Genomic DNA, 21,946 nt, shown 5'->3' with positions numbered 1-21,946 from the left:
TGGGGATGCAGATGAAACAAGTATAATGAGTCAGAAACATAAGAGTAAATGGCATTCTGCTATCTTGGCATAGGGGTTGCTTACATTGCTTTAGGCTGAACTTTATGTCAGATTGATTCGTCCAAAGGTAATGAAAGGACAGTTCAAGAGATGTGATGAAGTGTGCAAAAGTTCTTGAGGTCTTCCCTATATTATCATTTATTGCTGCTGCAGATGAGCCGTCATTTTATTCAAAACCGCTAAATTCCATTCTTTATTCCCTAGTCATGAGTGTTTGTTTCTGACTGTTCAGTGCGATTCAAAAGAATGCCCTAAAAGCACCGGAGAGCACATCTCAGATAGAACCGCCTTGGTTTCGAATAGAGCCTGAGCTTGTGCTGTCGCTGTTTGCAGTGGAGGAGAGACCCCGGCGGCGGCGCAGCCCCGAGCCCCGCCCAAAGCCGGGCCCCCTTGAGCGCGGCCATCGGGCGGCTGCAGTGGCGTGGCGGCGCCTCCGGGTGTCGCTGTTGGCCGCCGCCGAGCGGCGCTGGAGCCGTGGCCGCCGCAGCGTCCTGCCCCCGCAGGCTGCTCGCTCGCCCGGCGCCGGCCACGGCGGCAGCGGCCCCGACACCAGCGGCAGCAGCAGAGGAAGTGGCGGCGCTTGTCGGGGAGCAGCGGCGTCCGAGGCGGCCCGAGCGGGCTGGCTGCGCTGCGGCGGCCCGTGCGCTGTGTGAGAGCGAGAGCGGCTGGAAGGGAGGCAGGGCAGCGGCAGGAGCCCGGCAGGAGCGCGGCGAGCTGTGGCGAGAGAGAATGGCGGTGAGGCGGCGGCAGAGGCGCGGGCCGGGCGGCGGGCGAGCGCTGCTGGGCGCGGTGCTTTGGTGCGTGTGGTGGCGGGCGGCGGCCGAGCGGGTCCGCTACGCCATCCCCGAGGAGCTGGGCAGAGGCTCGCTGGTGGGGCCGCTGGCGCGGGACCTGGGGCTCAGCGCGGACGAGCTGCCGGCGCGGAGGCTGCGGCTGAGCGAGGAGAAGCAATACTTCACTGTGAATGAGGAGAACGGGAACCTGTACGTGAACGAGAGGCTGGACCGGGAGGAGATGTGCGGCGAGTCGGCGACCTGCTCCGTCAGCTTCGAGGTGCTGGTGCACAACCCGCTGAACATTTTCCATGTCGAGGTGGCAATCGAGGACGTGAATGACAACTCCCCGACCTTCAGCAAGGCTTCTCTTGACCTCGAGATCGGTGAATGGACGCTTCCCGGTGCTCGTTTTCCGCTGCAAATGGCCCGGGATAGGGACGTGGGGAGTAACTCTTTGCTGACTTACCAGCTCACCAGCAACCCGTACTTTACGTTGGCTGTGACAGAGAACCCAGACGGAAGCAAGCAGCCGGAACTGGTGCTGGAGAGAGCATTGGACCGGGAGAAGCAGAGCTCCTTTGAGTTGGTGCTGACGGCGGTGGATGGCGGGGATCCCGCGAGATCCGAGACAGTCCATGTTCGCATCAATGTGACAGACGCCAATGACAACTCACCTGTCTTCAGCAAAAGGGTCTACGAGGCGCGAGTGGCAGAGAATCTTCCCTTGGGGTCGCTGGTGCTTCGTGTGATGGCCACGGATGCCGACGCCGGCTCCAACGGAAGGGTTTTCTATTCATTCGGCAACGTCCCGGACAGCATCCGCGCTTTGTTCACAATCGACAACAACAGTGGGGAGGTCAGGACGGCCGGAACCCTCGATTTCGAGGAGAAGAATAAATACATCCTCACCGTGGAGGCTACGGACGGAGGCGGGTTAACAGCTCACTGCAAGGCTCAAATAGAGATCATGGACGAGAATGACAATGCCCCGGAAATCACGCTGCTCTCGCTGTCGAGCCCAGTTCCCGAGGATGCCCCGACTGGAACTGTAGTGGCCCTGCTGAAAGTGCGAGACAGAGACTCGGGCGAGAACGGTCAGGTGTCGTGCGAGCTCTTGGGCGAGGCGCCGCTGTCGATCGTGGCGTCGCCGGGCGGCTCGTACAAGGTGGTGACGGCGAGCGCGCTGGACCGCGAGCAGGCGTCCGAGCACCGCGTGACGGTGGTGGCCCGGGACCGGGGCAGGCCGGCGCTGCGGAGCAGCACGGAGCTGGTGCTGGAGGTGTCGGACGTGAACGACAACGCGCCGGTGTTCGAGGAGGCGGCGTACAGCGCGTACGTGGCGGAGAACAACGCGGCGGGCGCGCTGGTGGTGCGCGTGCAGGCGCGGGACGCGGACGCGGGCGCCAACGGGCGCGTGAGCTACTGGCTGGCGGGCGGCAGCGCGGGCGCGGCGGGCGCGGCGCCGCCGGTGTCGGTGGAGGCGCGGAGCGGCGCGCTGTACGCGCAGCGCTCCTTGGACTACGAGCAGTGCCGCGAGTTCGCGGTGGCGGTGCGGGCGCAGGACGGCGGCTCGCCGGCGCGCAGCTCCACGGCCACGGTGCGCGTCTTCGTGCTGGACCGCAACGACAACGCGCCGCGGGTGCTCTGGCCGGCGGCGGCGGGCGCGGGGGCCGCCGCGGCGCCGGGAGAGGCGGCGGGGGCTCCTCCTCCGTTCGAGGTGGTTCCGCGTTCGGCCGAGGCCGGGTACCTGGTGGCCAAGGTGGTGGCGGTGGACGCGGACGCGGGGCGCAACGCGTGGCTGTCGTACGAGCTGGTGCAGGCGTCGGAGCCGGCGCTGTTCCGCGTGGGGCCGCACAGCGGCGAGGTGCGCACGGCGCGCGCCGTGTCCGAGCGGGACGCGGCCAAGCAGCGTGTGGTGGCCGTGGTGAAGGACCACGGGCAGCCGGCGCTGTCGGCCACGGCCACGCTGCACGTGGTGCTGGCCGAGAGCTTGCAGGAGGCGCTGCCGGAGCTGAGCGAGCGGGCGGCGGGCGGCGAGGCGGCGGCGGCGGCGGCCGAGCTGCAGTTCTACCTGGTGCTGGCGCTGGCGCTGCTGTCGGCGCTGCTGGTGCTGAGCGTGGCGCTCTTGGTGCTGGCGCGGCTGCGCCGGGCCGGGCCGCCCGCCGTGCTGCGCTGCCTGGGCGCGCAGCGCTTCTCGGTGGCCGGCGCCGCCTTCCCGGCCGACTTCTGCGAGGGCACCTTGCCCTACTCCTACAACCTGTGCGTGGCGGCGCCGGCCCGCGCCGTGCCCGAGGCCGCTTGGCCGCCGCCGCCGCCGGCGGTGCCCATCCTGTCGGCGGAGGAGCTTCTGGGCGGGGATTCCTGCGAGAAGCCGAGCCCGAACAGCAGCGCCGTCGAGGGAGAGCCGCCTGCCAATCCCGACGCACCGCAGGTCTGTAAATCTGGATGTCGCTGTTGTTGTCCTTAAGCCGTTTCGAAACGCTGTCCTTTTTTCCCTTATATTTTCCCCGGTTAATATGGGTGAGGTGTGCTGCTATTGTCTCTGCGTGTCGGGATGATGACGTTGGCTCACTCCTCCTGCTATTAGAGCACATCTAGTGGAGACAATTATTGCTTTTCGGTGGTAACTGTTTCATATTCACTGAAACTTGTTTTGTAGAATTTTTTGGTTGCGTTAAATTGTATTAGTAGTAATGGTGTGAATCCTCACTCAACAGAGGGAGACGCGATGAGTCTGTATGACAGATTTGGGAGAGAGAAAGTTGACACTTGGTGCTGGGGATTTTTCGTTCCTAATCGATTTTTTTTCCGATATAATGTGATTATGCATGGTGGTGGATGGCAGGATACAAACCCTTGTAATTATTACACTCTTAAAGGCAACCTGGGAGTGGCATTACATGAGAGGAGAGTGACAGGCAATCCACCAGTTTTGAACGTCTAAAATGTCTCCAGTTCCGTGGGAAATTCTGCTATAAAAATGACAGGAATGGCAACGGTAGTGGGAGCATTTAACTGTTGTTAACATTGGTTTTACATCCTGCCTGGTACTTTAATCTTTTTTTCTTTCATTCACAAGTGAAAGTGTAGACGATGTAAAAAAAAAAAAAAAAAATAGGAAAAAATGTTAGGGCTAGTTTTCCTTCTCTATGCTTTTAACAGAAAGAGGTTATACTTGGTACTTTTAAAATTGTTTCTGCCTTTTTTCTCCAATACTTGTTACATCGGTTTTTAGAACGATAGACAGAGGAGATAGGGAAAACTTTTATCGAATGTCAAAGGGATCTGCCAAAATACCGATTTAAGTACTTGAATCAAGTCCATTTCTACATTTATCCATGGTCACCACCGTTTATGGCGCGCAGCTCTTCTCCTACGTTTCTACCGTATTTTGCCGAAAATACGTCTTGCCAATGTGAATAACAAAGAATTAGATTAATACTGTGCTGAGAAGCTTCAATTCCTTGCACCTTGAGTTTTGAGAAAATGAAAGCCCTTTGTTGTCGGTACAGAATTCCTACTAGACGCTACAGATTCCTGACTAGTTTTACAGTCAGCGAGAAGTGCTCCAGGCACCTACAGCCTGAAATCGGGGGGTGGGAGATAACGATCTTTGAGCACCCAGGGGGTTTTCTCCTGTCCTCTGCTCCTATAAATATCCTATAGGGCGACATCCCAGAACACCTGGCAGGTGCCTGAGAAATCAAACTTCACAGCAGTTGTAAGCGGCTGTGTTAGACCCACCTTCTTTCATCTATAAACGCCTGTACTTAGTAAATCATAGTTCATTAGGTAATTTAGACCGTCCTCTGTATGAACTGAAAAACGTAACGCGAAGTTTCTGCCATTGCGTTAATGAGCCTGATCTCTCCGCTACTCCTGTGGCCAGAGTTGTGTGTTTGATCATCGCGTTGTGTATTTGTGACCCTCTTTTGTTTTGCCGTTGTCCTCCCAGTCATTCAAGCGGGACGACTTCAACTTGTGTTTTTAGACTAATGGGATCTAAGACTATTCTACACACTAAAATCAGACAGGATATTTTACTTTACCCATATCGCCGGTAGGAAATTACATTTTTCTGTGAGTTAGAAACGTCCCACTCCCGATACACCTCTGCTTTCCTCACAGTCGTGATGTGTTTGAGCATAAAAGAAGAGATGGGCTGGAGAAAAGCAGGAGGTGTCTGCGGCGAATGTCTCCTTGTCGCCCGTGTGCCCGTGTGCCCGGCAGTGCCGGGTGCCTGCAGTGCCGGGAGGAGGCTGCGGGCGCCGCTGTTGACCGAGAGGAGCGAGAGGAAGCTCGGAGCGCTCCCGGCAGCCCCGCCCGCTGCGGATCGGCTCGATCACTCGCTCCCTGTCAGGCTCGGCGACCGAAAGGTCTGTGGTCGTACCCGTGGTGCGGAATCGTGCTGCGGAGGGCGGCAGTGCCGGAAGAAGCGAACGGAGAAGGAGCGGGAGCGGAATTAACGGAGTGACCGGCGGGGAGCAGCTGAGGTGTTTGCAGTGCCGGCGGTGCCGCGGCGGAGATGTGCGCGGCGGGGAGGCGCTGGGGCCGGCGGCAGCGAGCTCTGCTCTGGGCCGTCCTGCTGGCGGCGTGGGAGGCGGCGTGGGGGCAGCTGCGCTACTCGGTGCCCGAGGAGATGCCCAAGGGCTCCTTCGTGGGCGACGTGGCCAAGGACCTGGGGCTGCAGCTCGGCGATCGCGGCGTCCGCATTGCAGAAAGAGGTCGGACGCAGTATTTCGGTCTTCACGGGAAGACGGGCCATTTAGTGACGGCGGAGAGGATAGACAGGGAACAGCTGTGCCGACTGGTGGAGAAATGTGTGCTGCGCTGTGAGCTGATAGTGGAGGGGGAAATGAAGGTCTATGAAATAGAAGTGGAAATCACGGATATTAATGACAACGCACCCAACTTCAAAGAAATCGAACTGGAACAGAGGATGAGCGAGACAACAGCCCCGGGGTCTCGGTTTCCCCTGCCAGACGCTCACGATCCAGACTCGGGCCGGAATTCCCTGCAGAGCTACGAGCTGAGCGGCGACGAGCACTTCTCGCTGGCCGTGCAGACGGGCCCCGGCGGCGATCAGCGTCCCGAGCTGGTGCTGGCGAAGGCGCTGGACCGGGAGGAGGCGGCGTTTCACGAGCTGGTGCTGAGGGCGAGTGACGGCGGCGATCCGGCGCGGACGGGCACGGCTCGGATCCGAGTGACGGTGCTGGACGCGAACGACAACGCGCCCGTGTTCAGCCAGGCGGAGTACACGGTGCGTGTGCCCGAGGACGTGCCCGTGGGCTCCGTGCTCGTCACCGTCACGGCCACGGACGCCGACGAGGGGCTGAACGGACACGTTAAATACAGTTTTAATCGAATTTCAGAAAGGGCGTCCGAACTTTTTCACTTTGAATCAAAGAGAGGAGAAATAACCCTTAAGGAGAAGTTGGACTTCGAGGAAATTTCGTCATTTGAAGTGGAGGTGCAGGCACGGGACGGCGGAGAGCTGTTTGGTGTGGCCAAAGTCACGATCTTCGTGACAGACGTCAACGATAATGCCCCTGAAGTAACGGTATCATCGGCATTGACTGAGATCTCGGAGGACGCACTGCCGGGGACAGTGGTCGCCGTCCTGCGCGTACATGATCGGGACTCCGGGGCGAACGGCGAGGTGCGCTGCTCGCTCGACGAGGGAGTCCCATTCCGCCTGCAGAGCTCACACGGCAGCTACTACAGCGTGGTGACAGCGAGCGAGCTGGACCGAGAGCAGGTGTCGGAGTACAACGTGACGGTGCGGGCGGCCGACGGCGGGTCTCCGGCTCTGCAGAGCAGCGCGGTGCTGGCGCTGCGGGTGCTGGACGTGAACGACAACGCGCCGGTGTTCTTGGAGGAGCGCTACAGCGCGCGGCTGTCGGAGAACAACGCGGCGGGCGCGCTGGTGCTGACGGTGCGCGCCACGGACGCGGACTGGGGGCAGAACGCGCGCGTGCGGTACCGGCTGTCGGAGGGGCGGGTGCGGGGCGCGCCGCTGTCGTCGTACGTGTCGGTGCAGGCGGAGACGGGCGCGCTGTACGCGCTGCGCTCCTTGGACTACGAGCAGGTGCGCGAGCTGGAGCTGTGGGTGCGTGCGGAGGACGGCGGCGCGCCGGCGCTGAGCAGCAACGTGTCGGTGCGGCTGCAGATCGTGGACGAGAACGACAACGCGCCGCAGGTGCTGTACCCGCCGGCGGGCGGAGCGGCGGGCGCGGGCGGGGCGCGGTCGGGCGTGGAGCTGGCGCCGCGCTGGTCGGAGCCCGGCGCGCTGGTGGCCAAGGTGGTGGCGGTGGACGCGGACGCGGGCCAGAACGCGTGGCTGTCGTACGAGCTGGCCAAGGCCACGGAGCCGGGGCTGTTCCGCGTGGGGCTGCACAGCGGCGAGGTGCGCACGGCGCGCTCGCCGCTGGCCCGCGACGCGGCGCGCCAGAGCCTGGTGGTGGTGGTGAAGGACCACGGGCGGCCGGCGCTGTCGGCCACGGCCACGCTGAGCGTGGTGCTGGCCGAGAGCGTGGCCGAGCTGCTGGCCGAGCTGGGCAGCGCGGCCGAGGCGGCGGCAGCGCCGGGCGAGGCGGCGGGCGGCCTGACGCGCTGGCTGGTGCTGGCCGTGGCCGCCGTGTCGTGCCTCTTCGTGGCCTTCCTGCTGCTGCTGCTGGCGCTGCGCCTGCGCCGCTGGCGCCGCCGGCACCTGCTGCCGCCCGACGGCGGCGCCTTGCGCGGCGTGCCCGTCTCGCACTTCGTGGGCATCGACGGCGTGCGCGCCTTCCTGCAGTCCTACTCGCACGACGTGTCGCTCACGGCCGACTCGCGCAAGAGCCAGCTGCGCTTCTCGGCCGCCACCTGCTGCGACACCCTCCCGGCCCGGCCGCTGCCCGACGAGCCCGCGCCGCTGCTCGGGGACGAGGATGTGGCCGCCGCCCTTCCCAAGGATCCCGCCGCCTCACTCTCGGTGAGTTTTTCCGTCCAGATATTCTGCAAAACGCTTTCTCTCGATGCTCCCTTTTCCCCGCCGTGCCCTTTGGCTTTCATGGGAGACTTTGCTTAAAAGCAAGGTAGAGTTTTCTTCGGTGACATTCTGAATGCCGGTGCCCATTGGTGTCGTTTTGTAAACACGGTGTCGATCCTCAGCCTTCCAGGTAGTGAAGAAAGAAGGAGGAGGAAGGCTGCTTGTGGAAGGGTGTTCATTAGGTCAGTAGTTTGGGTATCTCTTAGGTTCCAGGTATTCTTCCCCTATGGCACCTCTGCTGTGCCCAATCCGTGCTCCTGTTAGTATTCGATATTCTGAATGGATGTATCGCGTTTTTAAGGAATACAAGTTTTTAGCAGGCTCGTGTGTCTTCCAAGAACAGATGTGCTTGAATGGGTTGAATGTGTCGTGAACAAAGTGCTGATGATTTTGCGTGGAACTTCTCTGCACGTTGTTCTCAGCCTTTTTCGTTCTCCATGATACATAGTGGATGTCAGCAGGAAAAGTCTTTGTGTCATCCGTGCTTTGATCTTTGTACTCGACAGAGGATTGGGCCCGGCAACAAGTGCTCCTTGATGCTGTCTGTCTGCCTGTTGTGAGGATGAAGGATCCTCTTGAAGTTGTGACTCTTTGAAAAGCCTGTGGGTAGCAGCTTGTGGAGGAGGAAATGCAGGAGGAAATGGCAGAACTGCTTTGGTTTTTCCTTGCTTTTGAAGGTAGAGCTATGTCAAATGGAGCTGGGTGACTCTTGCCTATGAAATATTTAGCATGGCCAGAGAATGGTGTGGGTGGGAACGGAGAGATTCAAGGTGCAGTGGGACATGTAAGGTGGGCATAATTCCCCCTGTTGCAGATTTTCACTGACTCAGTCTGTCTTGGAAGACTGCTGGGCTTTTCCTTTTAGACCTGTGAAGTGTCTTCCCAGAACCTGAGTGAGCAGGCAAATGGAGCTTGCCTAGTACAGAGAAGTAAAGATAGCTGTGTGAACTTGGTGGTGTGAAGAAAAGTGGTCTGGGGAGCTGGGCCTCCACTGTCACGTGTTTTTGGGATATAGGGGTGGGAGAATACCAGTGATTATGTGAAAGGATGGAAATGTGAGTCCTGTGAGCTGTGCATGAATGTGTGCTGAAAGAGTCAAGGGAATGATTTCCTCCATTCCCTGTCCAGTTCCTATCTCTAGTGTGAAGCAATATGAGGATTTTCCTCCCCAAGTAATTGTCTAGAAGAGATGTATTCCAGCTGCATGGAGAACCCTGGGAGGGTCTTACTAAGTATTTGGAGACCATCATAATTGTGTCACTTAAAAGATTAATGTTGTACTTGTGAAAGATGTCATATGGAAATAGGAATCTATGTGTTTGAGGCCTTTAAACTAAATTAGTAATCATCTACTCTGAGTTATATAATCAAGCATAATGTTACGAGCTCTTCAATTCTGCAGGTACAAACTTTCTGTCTCGCTGTTCTGATGATCTGAAGATGGTCCTTCCATGTTTGTAGGTGGAGTGAGAGATTTCCATTGACAGGTTTCTTTAAAATATCTCAGTGAGAAATGCTTTTTCTCGTCCCATGCCAAGAGTGAAAAAACAAATATTACCCATGGTGAGGAGAGACTGAGCAATTTTCCTTTTGGTGGAATCTCTCTAAATTCTGAAGATCTGTGATAGCCATGTGAGCTGTGAAGGGTTAGGGGGGAGTGTTGGGATGAGGCACTAGTGGAGACATGGCATGTGTTGTGTTGATCCCCAGGGCTCTTGCTGGCCTTCTGAAAATGAGTCAGGAGGAGCCTTATGATTTTATATTGTGTGTTTTGGACTCAAATGGCCTAATGGGTGAAGAACTGTGATGTTGCCTTTGATGTGGTACTTGGATGACTGGGTCCTTGAGAGAGCTGGCAAAAATGTATGGCCTATATAATATTTTCAACTTGTTCAAATAATTGGGAGGATGAGAATAATCTTAGTTGTGATGCTTGGGATCTGATCATCTGTGCACACGACTTTTCTTCTACTGATGTCCGTATGCAAAATTTGGTTTTCGTGTTCTGTTTGGACAGAGAGAAGAATTCTGTGTATGCAGAGACAGGGCCAGTGCTGGAGTTCACAGTGATATAGTTCAAAATGAACGAATGAATTGTGTCAAGTTCTATTTGTCCCAGTAGTTAGATGAGGCCCACAGCTGTGGTTCCAAGCTTTTTCTTGATCTTACTTTCCAAGGGAATGACCATCTGGAGTGAGCTCCTGTGTGAGGCCTCCTGTGCATTAGTTACAATTGAGTTTCCCGTGTTGTGTATATACTAGAGTTGACAGAATCTGAAATGTGAGTCCATGATTGATACTCCTCTGATGTTTTCCCATTCTTGGCTGGTCGATTAATTATATTTTGGATGATTTATTTGGGTTGAGTTGTTTGTTTATCTCCTTGTTTTCTAGTCAAGGAGTAAAGCTAATCCTCATTGTGCCTGGCAATGTTACAAACTCCAAAACATACAATTATTCAGTAGGGAGAGTATCTCTCGTCCATACTTTGAAGCTGTACATGTAATCATAGAATCAGGGAAACACAGAATCATGGAATGTCTTGGAAAGGACCTTAAAGATCATCTCATTCTGACTTTTCTGCCACGGGCAGGGACCTCTTCCACCAGACCAGGTTGCTCAAAGCCCCAACCAGCCGGACCTTGACTGTTTCATTAAAGAAATACAACTTCATAAATTTCTGTTTCTCCAAGGTGTTGTTTTCTCTGTGGCCATGATACAATCAAACTTTTGGTGTCTGTTGATGGTGAGACTAAAGGCTGTGAATGCAGAGTGAGGAGGGTGAGAGCTCAGTTCTGTGCTGGGAAAATCAGTGAATCCATGTGGGTTTGGCTGAGAAATGGTTTGATTTCATGTTTGGTGGCAAAACCATTTCTGTTCCATTCTGATCCTGTTTTCTGTGTCATGAAAGGCAATGAGAGTCCTCAACAGTAACATTTTCCACAGTAACTGTTTATGTAGAAGAGTTATTCTTGGCTGGAACAGCCAATTAATCCTGTGTGAAACCTCCATTATCTATCTGTATTTCTATGCCACATTGTGATATCGAGTTTTTTCAGAGTTGTAATCACATTTTCCTCCAGGCCTTTGTTTCCTGGTTAGCTTGCAGCTCATTTTCCCAATTCTGGTCAGTACTTTTAAATTTGAAACAATGACCATTGTTTCTCAGCAAATCCTTCATCCAGCCAACCAGGAAGGAATTTTGTGTGTGGGAAATAGGAAGAATAGGAAGCAGAAGCAGTAAGACAATGTGTTCTAATTTGTCAGAAGATTGAACTTGAGAAAGACGCTGATGACAAGTTGTTTAAAATGATGGTTTCATAACTGTGCAAGGTGAGCAGGTCACACAGTGGGAGAAGTTGGTGAGGAGAGGACTAATTCTTCCAATGAAGCCCCTGTCCTGCTGTCCAGTGTAAGTGTTTAGGGCCACACTTGCAGCTTGAGACCTCAGTGACTTCTAGGTGCTCTGAGGGATGAATTTTAAGGCTTGAAATCAAGGCCTAGAAGACTTCCCTGTGAGCATGTCTGACAGCTTGTTGTCTTCTAATGCTTCCTTGCTTTATCTGATTCATATTCTGGCGTTTTCAACAGGATTTTATTCCTCATTTTGTTTTCCCTTGATTTACTCTATATGTGGGTATACTTACTCTTATTAACAACCTAATTTTTTTTTTTAGGAATGCATGGTGTATTCATGTCTCTTGCTCTTATTCCATTGAGAGTGGGAGGCAGGAGATATGAGAACTACTTTGTTTTCTGTTACTGCTGGGAGAAATAGATGTAAATATGACTTCAGTAGATGTTGCATCTGTGTGGAAAAGAGCAGGTGATAAAAATGGGGAGGAGAATCCCTCTAAGCCAATGGTTTGATGAATCATTCTCTATTGGATGACTGCTAATCTTTCAGCATGGTTGGTTGTTACCCCTGCCCTTAAAGGGGCAACACGTTGTGACATGGGTGTGGACCCTCACAGAGGACAGCAGGCAGCAGCAGGGTCAAACATGGAAGGCCCTTTATTATCTGACTCTAATAGCTTATATACATTTTGTACAGAGGGCCAAGACTGGCCCAAGGAGGTTACAACCTCCTGACGCTATTGATCACTATGACCATCAGTCAAATTCGCTCTCAGAGAACAAGTATGCAAAACATACAGATAAATTCTAAGAATACAATATTGTTTACATGAAGCAGCATGAGAAAGCTGCTGCAAAGACTCAAACACTTGAAAGCAAGACAGTCAGGGGCGACAGTTGTTTATCATTTGTGTGCTTTAGAATCCTTCAGTTCCTTCTCATCATGGTGGTGAACAGATAAATGGACCTCCCTTCTGGGTGTGGCTGCAGGGCATCATCATCTCATGGTAAATTTGAGATTTATCTCCAGTGAGGAGACGGTCACAAGCAAACACTTCCAGCTGCATGGGGTAGGAGAAAAAGAAGAGAGGGGAACTCTGTGTGTGAGGCTAGAGAAGAAGTCGGTCATTCCCTTGCTTGTCGTATGTCATAGATAACACAAGCCTTGACTGATGGAGTACAGTGTGATTTGAGTTCTTTCTGTAGAGCAAGTGAGACCTACAAAATGTTATTGCACCTGTTGAATTCTATATGTTTCTAACTCTTGCACTGCTTGTTGGCATGAGCTCAACCTCAGCATGTCTGATCTTACGTGGAAGGTTGTTGGAACCCTGGAGGCTGAAATTTTCGGGCTTTCTGAGCTGAAGGGGTGCTGACCTTTGGGCAGGCACAGCATTTGACTTGAGGCCTTGAATCAGAAGATTGTGTGAGAGCACAGGGATTGTGGGTGTGTAATTAGAACGGTGTTTTGTGATCTCACAGGGTGAAAACATAGGTTTGGGGTTTTGGTATGTAGTGATGTGTATGGGCCAAGATGGAGGATTCAGGGCGTTGCCCAAGTTATTCTTCTTCACCTTTTTCTTCTGTTTTCCTCACAGATTTGGGCGGCTTTCTCTAATTGGGTGAACAATGTCTGCATTGCAAATATCAGATGGTCATTATCGGGTCAAAACCATCCATAATAGAGTTGTCACTTTGGTAATGGGTAACTATCTCTTAAATGGCCTTGGTGAAAGTCAGAGGCCCTCCATTTTGCCTCGTTTCTCTATCTGACATGCTGGAGCTCCCACTGTAAATACTGTAGGGAGATAAGAGATAATAAACAACCAACACCGAACTCGACTCTACATTTCCTGTGTCTTTCATCCTGACCTTGGCTGAGATAAAGCAGGCAGAGCTGTAACAGAAGGTCTCCTCTGTCCCAGTTGTCCCAGTGCAGGTGCAGTTCCCACAGACCCCTGGGACGTTTACACCTCTAAAGAGGAAAGGTTTCATAAGCACAGGTGTGCTCACCCAGGAACACTTTGTCTGTAGTGTCAAAATGCAGAAGCATCTCTGCTGCAGTTGTCAGAGTGCAGAGCGGCCACCCAGCCCAGCTAAGATTTCCATGAACAGACCAGGGGCCAGTGGGAGAACGTGTGCAGTGTTCCCCACATCATCACCCAGAGGGACATGCTGGGCAATCATCTGGAGGCTGTTAAATGGCTGAGGAACAGGCTGGATAGTCACCTCCAAAGAGTTACAGGCAGTTTCTCAATGTCCAGGTGGAAAGCAGTGCCTTGTGATGCCCCTCCAGGGTCCTTACTGGGACCTTCAGTACTGTTTATTCCCTCCATGGACAATGGGATGGAGTGCAGCTTCAGAACATTTGCAGCTGACACCAATTTGAGTTGATTGCCGAGAGGGCAGAGATGCCAACGAGGGATGGGCTGGAGAAGTGGCCCCGTGCAACCATCATGAAGTTGAGCAGGGCAGAGTGCAAGGTCCTGCACCTGGGCTAGGGCAATTCCCAGTTTAACGAGAGAGTAGGGTATAGGGAACAGCTTAAGAGAGAAGTACTTTGGGTTATTGGTGGGTGATAAGATGGGACATGAGGCGCAAATGGGCACCTGCTGCTCAAATTGTGTCCTGCACTGCATAACCAGTTCTCTGCCCGGCAAGTCGAGGGATGTCCTTCCCCTACCCTAAACCCTTTTGTGAGACCATAGACTGCATGCAGATCTTGAGCCAATATCCCAAATGGAGTCCCCAGAATGATCATGGAATTGATCTGGGAGTGAGACATCTCTGCTTTGCAGAATGATTAAAGGAGTTTATGTCTTCAAGCATGGAGACAGGATAATTCTGTGGAAGCTTCAATGTTTGGGTATTTTTTTTTCTGTTTCAATTTATGAATAAGCTTATAGGAACTGTGGACAGAGCTCTTTATCATGGCCAGTGGTCATATTTCAGGAGAGAAGTGTTTTTAACTAAAAGAAGAGAGGTTTTTATTGGTAGAAAGCTTTGTAGTGTGGGTTGTGAGAAAATGGAACGTATTGCCAGAGAAGTTATGGATATGCATCCAACGTTCAAGTCTAGCAGAAAGTGTTTGTTCTCGTGGCAGAGGTGTAGGTTAAATGACCTTTAAAGAAAAGTTGAAGTTGGAAACTGAAAATATTTTTAGCTTTAGGAAGGATTCAGCGTTGCTTTGAACTTTCTATTATCAGGCGCTCAGATATTGAGATGCAGATGAAACAACTTCAATGAGTCAGAAACAAAAGAGTAAAAGGTATTCTGCTATCTTGGCATAGGGGTTGCTTACATTATTTTAGGCTGATTTCTATCCTAAATTAATTCATCGCAGGTAATGAAAGGACAATTCAAGGGATGTGACAAAGTGTGAAAAAGTTCTTGAGGTCTTTCCCTATATTCTCGTTTATTGCTGCTGTAGATGAGCCGTCATTTTTTTAATAACCGCTAAATTCCATTCTTTACTGCCCTGCCATGAGAGTTTGCTTCTCTGAGTGTTCAGTGCGATTCGAAAGAATGCCCTAAAAGCACCGGAGAGCACATCTCTGGTAGAAGCGCCTTGGTTTCGAATTGAGGCCGAGCTTGTGCTGTCGCTGTTTGCAGTGGAGGAGAGACCCCGGCGGCGGCGCAGCCCCGAGCCCCGCCCAAAGCCGGGCCCCCTTGAGCGCGGCCATCGTGCGGCTGCAGTGGCGTGGCGGGGCCTCCGGGTGTCGCTGTTGGCCGCCGCCGAGCGGCGCTGGAGCCGCGGCCGCCGCAGCGTCCTGCCCCCGCAGGCTGCTCGCTCGCCCGGCGCCGGCCACGGCGGCAGCGGCCCCGACACCACCGGCAGCAGCAGCGGAAGCGGCGAGAGGCGGCGGCGCTTGTCGGGGAGCAGCGGCGTCCGAGGCGGCCCGAGCGGGCTGGCTGCGCTGCGGCGGCCCGTGCGCTGTGTGGGAGCGAGAGCGGCTGGAAGGGAGGCAGGGCAGCGGCAGGAGCCCGGCAGGAGCGCGGCGAGCTGTGGCGAGAGAGAATGGCGGTGAGGCGGCGGCAGAGGCGCGGGCCGGGCGGCGGGCGAGCGCTGCTGGGCGCGGTGCTTTGGTGCGTGTGGTGGCGGGCGGCGGCCGAGCGGGTCCGCTACGCCATCCCCGAGGAGCTGGGCAGAGGCTCGCTGGTGGGGCCGCTGGCGCGGGACCTGGGGCTCAGCGCGGACGAGCTGCCGGCGCGGAGGCTGCAGGTGGCGTCTGCCGGCAAGAAGCAGCTGAACTATTTCACGGTGAATGAGGAGAACGGGAACCTGTACGTGAACGAGAGGCTGGACCGGGAGGAGATGTGCGGCGAGTCGGCGACCTGTTCTGTCAGCTTCGAGGTGCTGGTGCACAACCCGCTGAACGTTTTCCATGTCGAGGTGGCGATCGAGGACGTGAATGACAACTCCCCGACCTTCAGCAAGGCTGCTCTGGAACTGGAGATCGGTGAATGGACGCTTCCCGGTGCTCGTTTTCCCCTGGAGATGGCCCGAGACGCTGACGTAGGAAGTAACTCGCTGCTCACTTACCGGCTCACCAGCAACCCGTCCTTCTCTCTGTCCATGATGGAAAAGGCGGGTGGAAAGAAGCAGCCAGAATTAGTGCTAGAGACACCTCTGGACCGGGAGAAGCAGAGCTCCTTTGAGTTGGTGCTGACGGCAGTGGATGGCGGGGACCCCGCGAGGTCCGGGACTGTCCATGTTCGCATCAATGTGACAGACGCCAACGACAACCCGCCCGTGTTCAGCAAAAGTGTCTACGAGGCGCGAGTGGCGGAGAATCTTCCTGTGGGGTCGCTTGTGCTACGAGTGGCCGCCAAGGACGCGGATGCAGGCTCGAACGGACGAGTGTCCTACTCTTTCAGCAGTGTCCCAGACACTGTCAAGGCGTTGTTCACTGTCGAAAGTGAGAGCGGGGAGGTCAGGACGGCGGGTCCCCTCGATTTCGAGGAAAAGAATAAATACATCTTCGGCCTTGAGGCGAGAGACGGCGGCGGCCTCACCAGTCACTGCGAAGTGCAGATCGACATTATCGACGAGAACGACAACGCCCCTGAGATAACCATTCTGTCCCTGTCCAGCCCTGTCCCTGAAGACGCACCGGTCGGCACCGTGGTGGCCCTGCTGAACGTGAATGACCCAGACTCCGGCGAGAACGGTCAGGTGTCGTGCGAGCTCTTGGGCGAGGCGCCGCTGTCGATCGTGGCGTCGCCGGGCGGCTCGTACAAGGTGGTGACGGCGAGCGCGCTGGACCGCGAGCAGGCGTCCGAGCACCGCGTGACGGTGGTGGCCCGGGACCGGGGCAGGCCGGCGCTGCGGAGCAGCACGGAGCTGGTGCTGGAGGTGTCGGACGTGAACGACAACGCGCCGGTGTTCGAGGAGGCGGCGTACAGCGCGTACGTGGCGGAGAACAACGCGGCGGGCGCGCTGGTGGTGCGCGTGCAGGCGCGGGACGCGGACGCGGGCGCCAACGGGCGCGTGAGCTACTGGCTGGCGGGCGGCAGCGCGGGCGCGGCGGGCGCGGCGCCGCCGGTGTCGGTGGAGGCGCGGAGCGGCGCGCTGTACGCGCAGCGCTCCTTGGACTACGAGCAGTGCCGCGAGTTCGCGGTGGCGGTGCGGGCGCAGGACGGCGGCTCGCCGGCGCGCAGCTCCACGGCCACGGTGCGCGTCTTCGTGCTGGACCGCAACGACAACGCGCCGCGGGTGCTCTGGCCGGCGGCGGCGGGCGCGGGGGCCGCCGCGGCGCCGGGAGAGGCGGCGGGGGCTCCTCCTCCGTTCGAGGTGGTTCCGCGTTCGGCCGAGGCCGGGTACCTGGTGGCCAAGGTGGTGGCGGTGGACGCGGACGCGGGGCGCAACGCGTGGCTGTCGTACGAGCTGGTGCAGGCGTCGGAGCCGGCGCTGTTCCGCGTGGGGCCGCACAGCGGCGAGGTGCGCACGGCGCGCGCCGTGTCCGAGCGGGACGCGGCCAAGCAGCGTGTGGTGGCCGTGGTGAAGGACCACGGGCAGCCGGCGCTGTCGGCCACGGCCACGCTGCACGTGGTGCTGGCCGAGAGCTTGCAGGAGGCGCTGCCGGAGCTGAGCGAGCGGGCGGCGGGCGGCGAGGCGGCAGCGGCGGCGGCCGAGCTGCAGTTCTACCTGGTGCTGGCGCTGGCGCTGCTGTCGGCGCTGCTGGTGCTGAGCGTGGCGCTCTTGGTGCTGGCGCGGCTGCGCCGGGCCGGGCCGCCCGCCGTGCTGCGCTGCCTGGGCGCGCAGCGCTTCTCGGTGGCCGGCGCCGCCTTCCCGGCCGACTTCTGCGAGGGCACCTTGCCCTACTCCTACAACCTGTGCGTGGCGGCGCCGGCCCGCGCCGTGCCCGAGGCCGCTTGGCCGCCGCCGCCGCCGGCGGTGCCCATCCTGTCGGCGGAGGAGCTTCTGGGCGGGGATTCCTGCGAGAAGCCGAGCCCGAACAGCAGCGCCGTCGTGGGAGAGGTGCCCGCCGACTCGGAATTAACGCAGGTCTGTAAAACTCGGGTACTCTTTTTTCCTTAGCCTTATCCTAACAACTTTGCGGCGTACTGTTTTCCAGTTTCGGCACTATTAAAGGCGCCTGGTACAGGTCTGTGTTTCAATTAACCCCCTTAAGAATCCTGTCCCTTGTCTCTTAACAGCCGGCGAGGCCAACTGGCAGTTCTGGTCTCATGAGCTGTCTCACTTGTAGCCTCAGTGGAATGTCTCTTAGCATTTAGCTTGTGGTGCATAAAAGCTTACAGGACAAGTGATGCTCTGAGTTACATTTTGTTTCCTTCGTTTTCCACTTGGAGGAGGCAGATTTAGATGTCACTGTTTTCCTCAGGACGTGCTGATTTTCATCTGAAGAACTTTTTCTTCGAAGCTTGTCTGAAACACTGCGGGTTTCTAATGATGAAGGCAGATTTTCAGTGTGTAGAAGAAAGTGCTCGACGTTTAACATTCTGGTTTTCTGGTTTTCCTTTTTTGATTGGTGCCTATGGAACAGCTGTAGAAAACAGGTCTTTATTTACTTCTCTTTTGGCGTTGCGCTCCAAAGGGAGAAATACATGTTGGTCACTGAATAGGGAAATGATAGGTCATTCCTTCATAATGAATTCTGCACTCTTCCATGTGCCCGCATTCTTTTGAGGGAAGGTAGCTGTGTAAATTGCAGGTTTCGGTCAATAAATGAAATAACTCTGGTCCAAGTCATTGCCTGCCTAATTAGTTGTCAAACGTGTAGGGGAGGGGTTTTCATTCAGTTGTGTGTCCCGAATTATTTACATGTAGTGGCAGGTGTTTTTTGGGTGGCATCACGCGCGTTCAAGTGCAGTGGGAAAATTTTGTCTACAAAGCTTGGGTTGTCTGAAGTGGTAGGAATGACTGAAGTAACAAATGAAATTTTTAATCGATAAAGTAAGATCTACTATTTTTACATGATGGTCTCAGGAAAAGTGAATGAATGGTTTCCTTCCTGATCCATCTTATCTCGAAGCGAAGAACTGGGACTTGGGTGGCTGCTGAGTAATACTCTGATTGTTAATGCTGGTTTGCTGCTGAACTCCAGAGGGAGCATAAGAGTGCTTCCCTAATGGAAGTTCAGCTTTGTGCGAATCCAAGCTTTGCTGGAAAGCGCCTGGAGAAATGACAGCATCAGTCCCGCTGCACTGGACAGTGCATCTCCGTAAGGACTTTGGCCGGTGGGAAAGATGCCCGTGGGCGAGGCCGGGCGGGCAGCGCTGGGCAGCGCTGGGTGCCTGCAGTGCCGGGAGGAGGCTGCGGGCGCCGCTGTTGACCGAGAGGAGCGAGAGGAAGCTCGGAGCGCTCCCGGCAGCCCCGCCCGCTGCGGACAAGCTCGCTCTCTCGCTCGGTGTCTGGCTCGGCGGCGGGAGATCTGCGAGCGTCCCCGCGGTACGGAGCCGTTCTGTAGCAAGATGGAGGAGCCGGTGGCTGAAAAACCTTGCAGAAGCTGAGACCAGAGTAGAAGCCGGAGCTGTCTGGGTTTGTTGCGACGAGCTGCAAGCGGAGGAGCGGAGCCGCGGCGGAGATGTGCGCGGCGGGGAGGCGCTGGGGCCGGCGGCAGCGAGCTCTGCTCTGGGCCGTCCTGCTGGCGGCGTGGGAGGCGGCGTGGGGGCAGCTGCGCTACTCGGTGCCCGAGGAGATGCCCAAGGGCTCCTTCGTGGGCGACGTGGCCAAGGACCTGGGGCTGCGCCTGCCGGAGATCAGCGATCGCGGCGTTCGTATCTCGGACAAAGGTACGACACAGTATTTCGGTCTTCACGGGAAGACGGGCCATTTAGTGACGGCGGAGAGGATCGACAGAGAGCAGCTGTGTGAGAGTGTGCAGCAATGCGTGCTGCGCTGTGAGCTGATAGTGGAGGGGGAAATGCAGGTTTACGGAATCTTAGTTGAAATCACGGACATTAATGACAACGCCCCCAGCTTCCGAGCAGCAGAAAAAGAATTGAGAGTGAGCGAGATGACAGCCCCGGGGTCCCGGTTCCCCCTGCCAGACGCTCACGATCCAGACTCGGGCCGGAATTCCCTGCAGAGCTACGAGCTGAGCGGCGACGAGCACTTCTCGCTGGCCGTGCAGACGGGCCCCGGCGGCGATCAGCGTCCCGAGCTGGTGCTGGCGAAGGCGCTGGACCGGGAGGAGGCGGCGTTTCACGAGCTGGTGCTGAGGGCGAGTGACGGCGGCGATCCGGCGCGGACGGGCACGGCTCGGATCCGAGTGACGGTGCTGGACGCGAACGACAACGCGCCCGTGTTCAGCCAGGCGGAGTACACGGTGCGTGTGCCCGAGGACGTGCCCGTGGGCTCCGTGCTCGTCACCGTCACGGCCACGGACACCGACGAGGGGCTGAACGGGAAAGTGAAATACTCGATTGAGAAAATTACAGAGAAAGCTTCCCACATTTTCCAACTGGACGGCGAGACGGGAGCAATCGTACTGTTACAGAGCCTGGACTTCGAGGAAGACAAGTCCTACGAAGTGGAAGTTCAGGCACATGACGGTGGAGGCCTTTCGGACACTGCTAAAGTTGTGGTTCACGTAACAGATGTGAACGACAACGCGCCCGTACTCACAGTGTCGTCAGCGCTGAGAGAGATCTCTGAAGACGCCCCGCCGCGGACGATTGTAGCTCTGCTGCACGTGAGGGACCGGGACTCGGGAGCGAACGGCGAAGTTCGGTGCTCCCTCGAAAAGGACGTCCCGTTCCTGCTGGAAAAGTCCTATGACAATTACTATCGCGTGGTGACAGCGAGCGAGCTGGACCGAGAGCAGGTGTCGGAGTACAACGTGACGGTGCGGGCGGCCGACGGCGGGTCGCCGGCTCTGCAGAGCAGCGCGGTGCTGGCGCTGCGGGTGCTGGACGTGAACGACAACGCGCCGGTGTTCTCGGAGGAGCGCTACAGCGCGCGGCTGTCGGAGAACAACGCGGCGGGCGCGCTGGTGCTGACGGTGCGCGCCACGGACGCGGACTGGGGGCAGAACGCGCGCGTGCGGTACCGGCTGTCGGAGGGGCGGGTGCGGGGCGCGCCGCTGTCGTCGTACGTGTCGGTGCAGGCGGAGACGGGCGCGCTGTACGCGCTGCGCTCCTTGGACTACGAGCAGGTGCGCGAGCTGGAGCTGTGGGTGCGTGCGGAGGACGGCGGCGCGCCGGCGCTGAGCAGCAACGTGTCGGTGCGGCTGCAGATCGTGGACGAGAACGACAACGCGCCGCAGGTGCTGTACCCGCCGGCGGGCGGAGCGGCGGGCGCGGGCGGGGCGCGGTCGGGCGTGGAGCTGGCGCCGCGCTGGTCGGAGCCCGGCGCGCTGGTGGCCAAGGTGGTGGCGGTGGACGCGGACGCGGGCCAGAACGCGTGGCTGTCGTACGAGCTGGCCAAGGCCACGGAGCCGGGGCTGTTCCGCGTGGGGCTGCACAGCGGCGAGGTGCGCACGGCGCGCTCGCCGCTGGCCCGCGACGCGGCGCGCCAGAGCCTGGTGGTGGTGGTGAAGGACCACGGGCGGCCGGCGCTGTCGGCCACGGCCACGCTGAGCGTGGTGCTGGCCGAGAGCGTGGCCGAGCTGCTGGCCGAGCTGGGCAGCGCGGCCGAGGCGGCGGCGGCGCCGGGCGAGGCGGCGGGCGGCCTGACGCGCTGGCTGGTGCTGGCCGTGGCCGCCGTGTCGTGCCTCTTCGTGGCCTTCCTGCTGCTGCTGCTGGCGCTGCGCCTGCGCCGCTGGCGCCGCCGGCACCTGCTGCCGCCCGACGGCGGCGCCTTGCGCGGCGTGCCCGTCTCGCACTTCGTGGGCATCGACGGCGTGCGCGCCTTCCTGCAGTCCTACTCGCACGACGTGTCGCTCACGGCCGACTCGCGCAAGAGCCAGCTGCGCTTCTCGGCCGCCACCTGCTGCGACACCCTCCCGGCCCGGCCGCTGCCCGACGAGCCCGCGCCGCTGCTCGGGGACGAGGATGTGGCCCCCGCCCTCCCCAAGGATCCGTCCGCCTCACTACCGGTGAGTTCCTCGGGCGGCGTAGCCTCCGTGACTTCTCCGTCTTCTGCCCTCCTCTTCCTTTCCCCGTGTCCTTTGTCCTTTGTAGTGAGGTTTACTCAGAAGGGTAGCAGAGTTTAGTTCATTTTCGCATTTTGTTCTCGTGCCTCTTGCTGCAGGGAAGTAGAGGAAGAGTCCGTGTTCTGTTTTCCAGGTCGTTGGGGAAGTAGATGTAGTGCGGCTGATGGT

At 57.3% G+C, this 21,946-nt stretch overlaps 1 protein-coding gene across 1 annotated transcript in view; it reads left to right on the top strand.

Annotated features, from left to right (window-relative positions):
• Positions 1 to 21,946, top strand: part of LOC310914961 (uncharacterized protein) — a gene marked incomplete at its 3' end in the record, with an annotated part of 41,005 nt that overhangs the window by 12,913 nt on the left and 6,146 nt on the right. Inside the window, 10 exon segments of the mRNA XM_083871479.1 lie at positions 394 to 3,271; positions 3,792 to 3,795; positions 4,965 to 5,116; positions 5,119 to 5,326; positions 5,328 to 7,806; positions 12,141 to 12,226; positions 14,916 to 17,727; positions 19,055 to 19,103; positions 19,106 to 19,230; positions 19,232 to 21,824. Of these exon segments, the coding sequence (XP_083727605.1) occupies positions 394 to 3,271; positions 3,792 to 3,795; positions 4,965 to 5,116; positions 5,119 to 5,326; positions 5,328 to 7,806; positions 12,141 to 12,226; positions 14,916 to 17,727; positions 19,055 to 19,103; positions 19,106 to 19,230; positions 19,232 to 21,824 (11,386 nt within the window).

The sequence above is a fragment of the Zosterops lateralis genome, assembly GCF_965231275.1.
Source record: "Zosterops lateralis genome assembly, chromosome: 14".
In the NCBI taxonomy this organism is placed as follows: Eukaryota; Metazoa; Chordata; class Aves; order Passeriformes; family Zosteropidae; genus Zosterops; species Zosterops lateralis.
The sequence above is the reverse complement of the archived record's forward strand: the minus strand, read 5'-3'. Positions and strand labels throughout refer to the sequence as shown.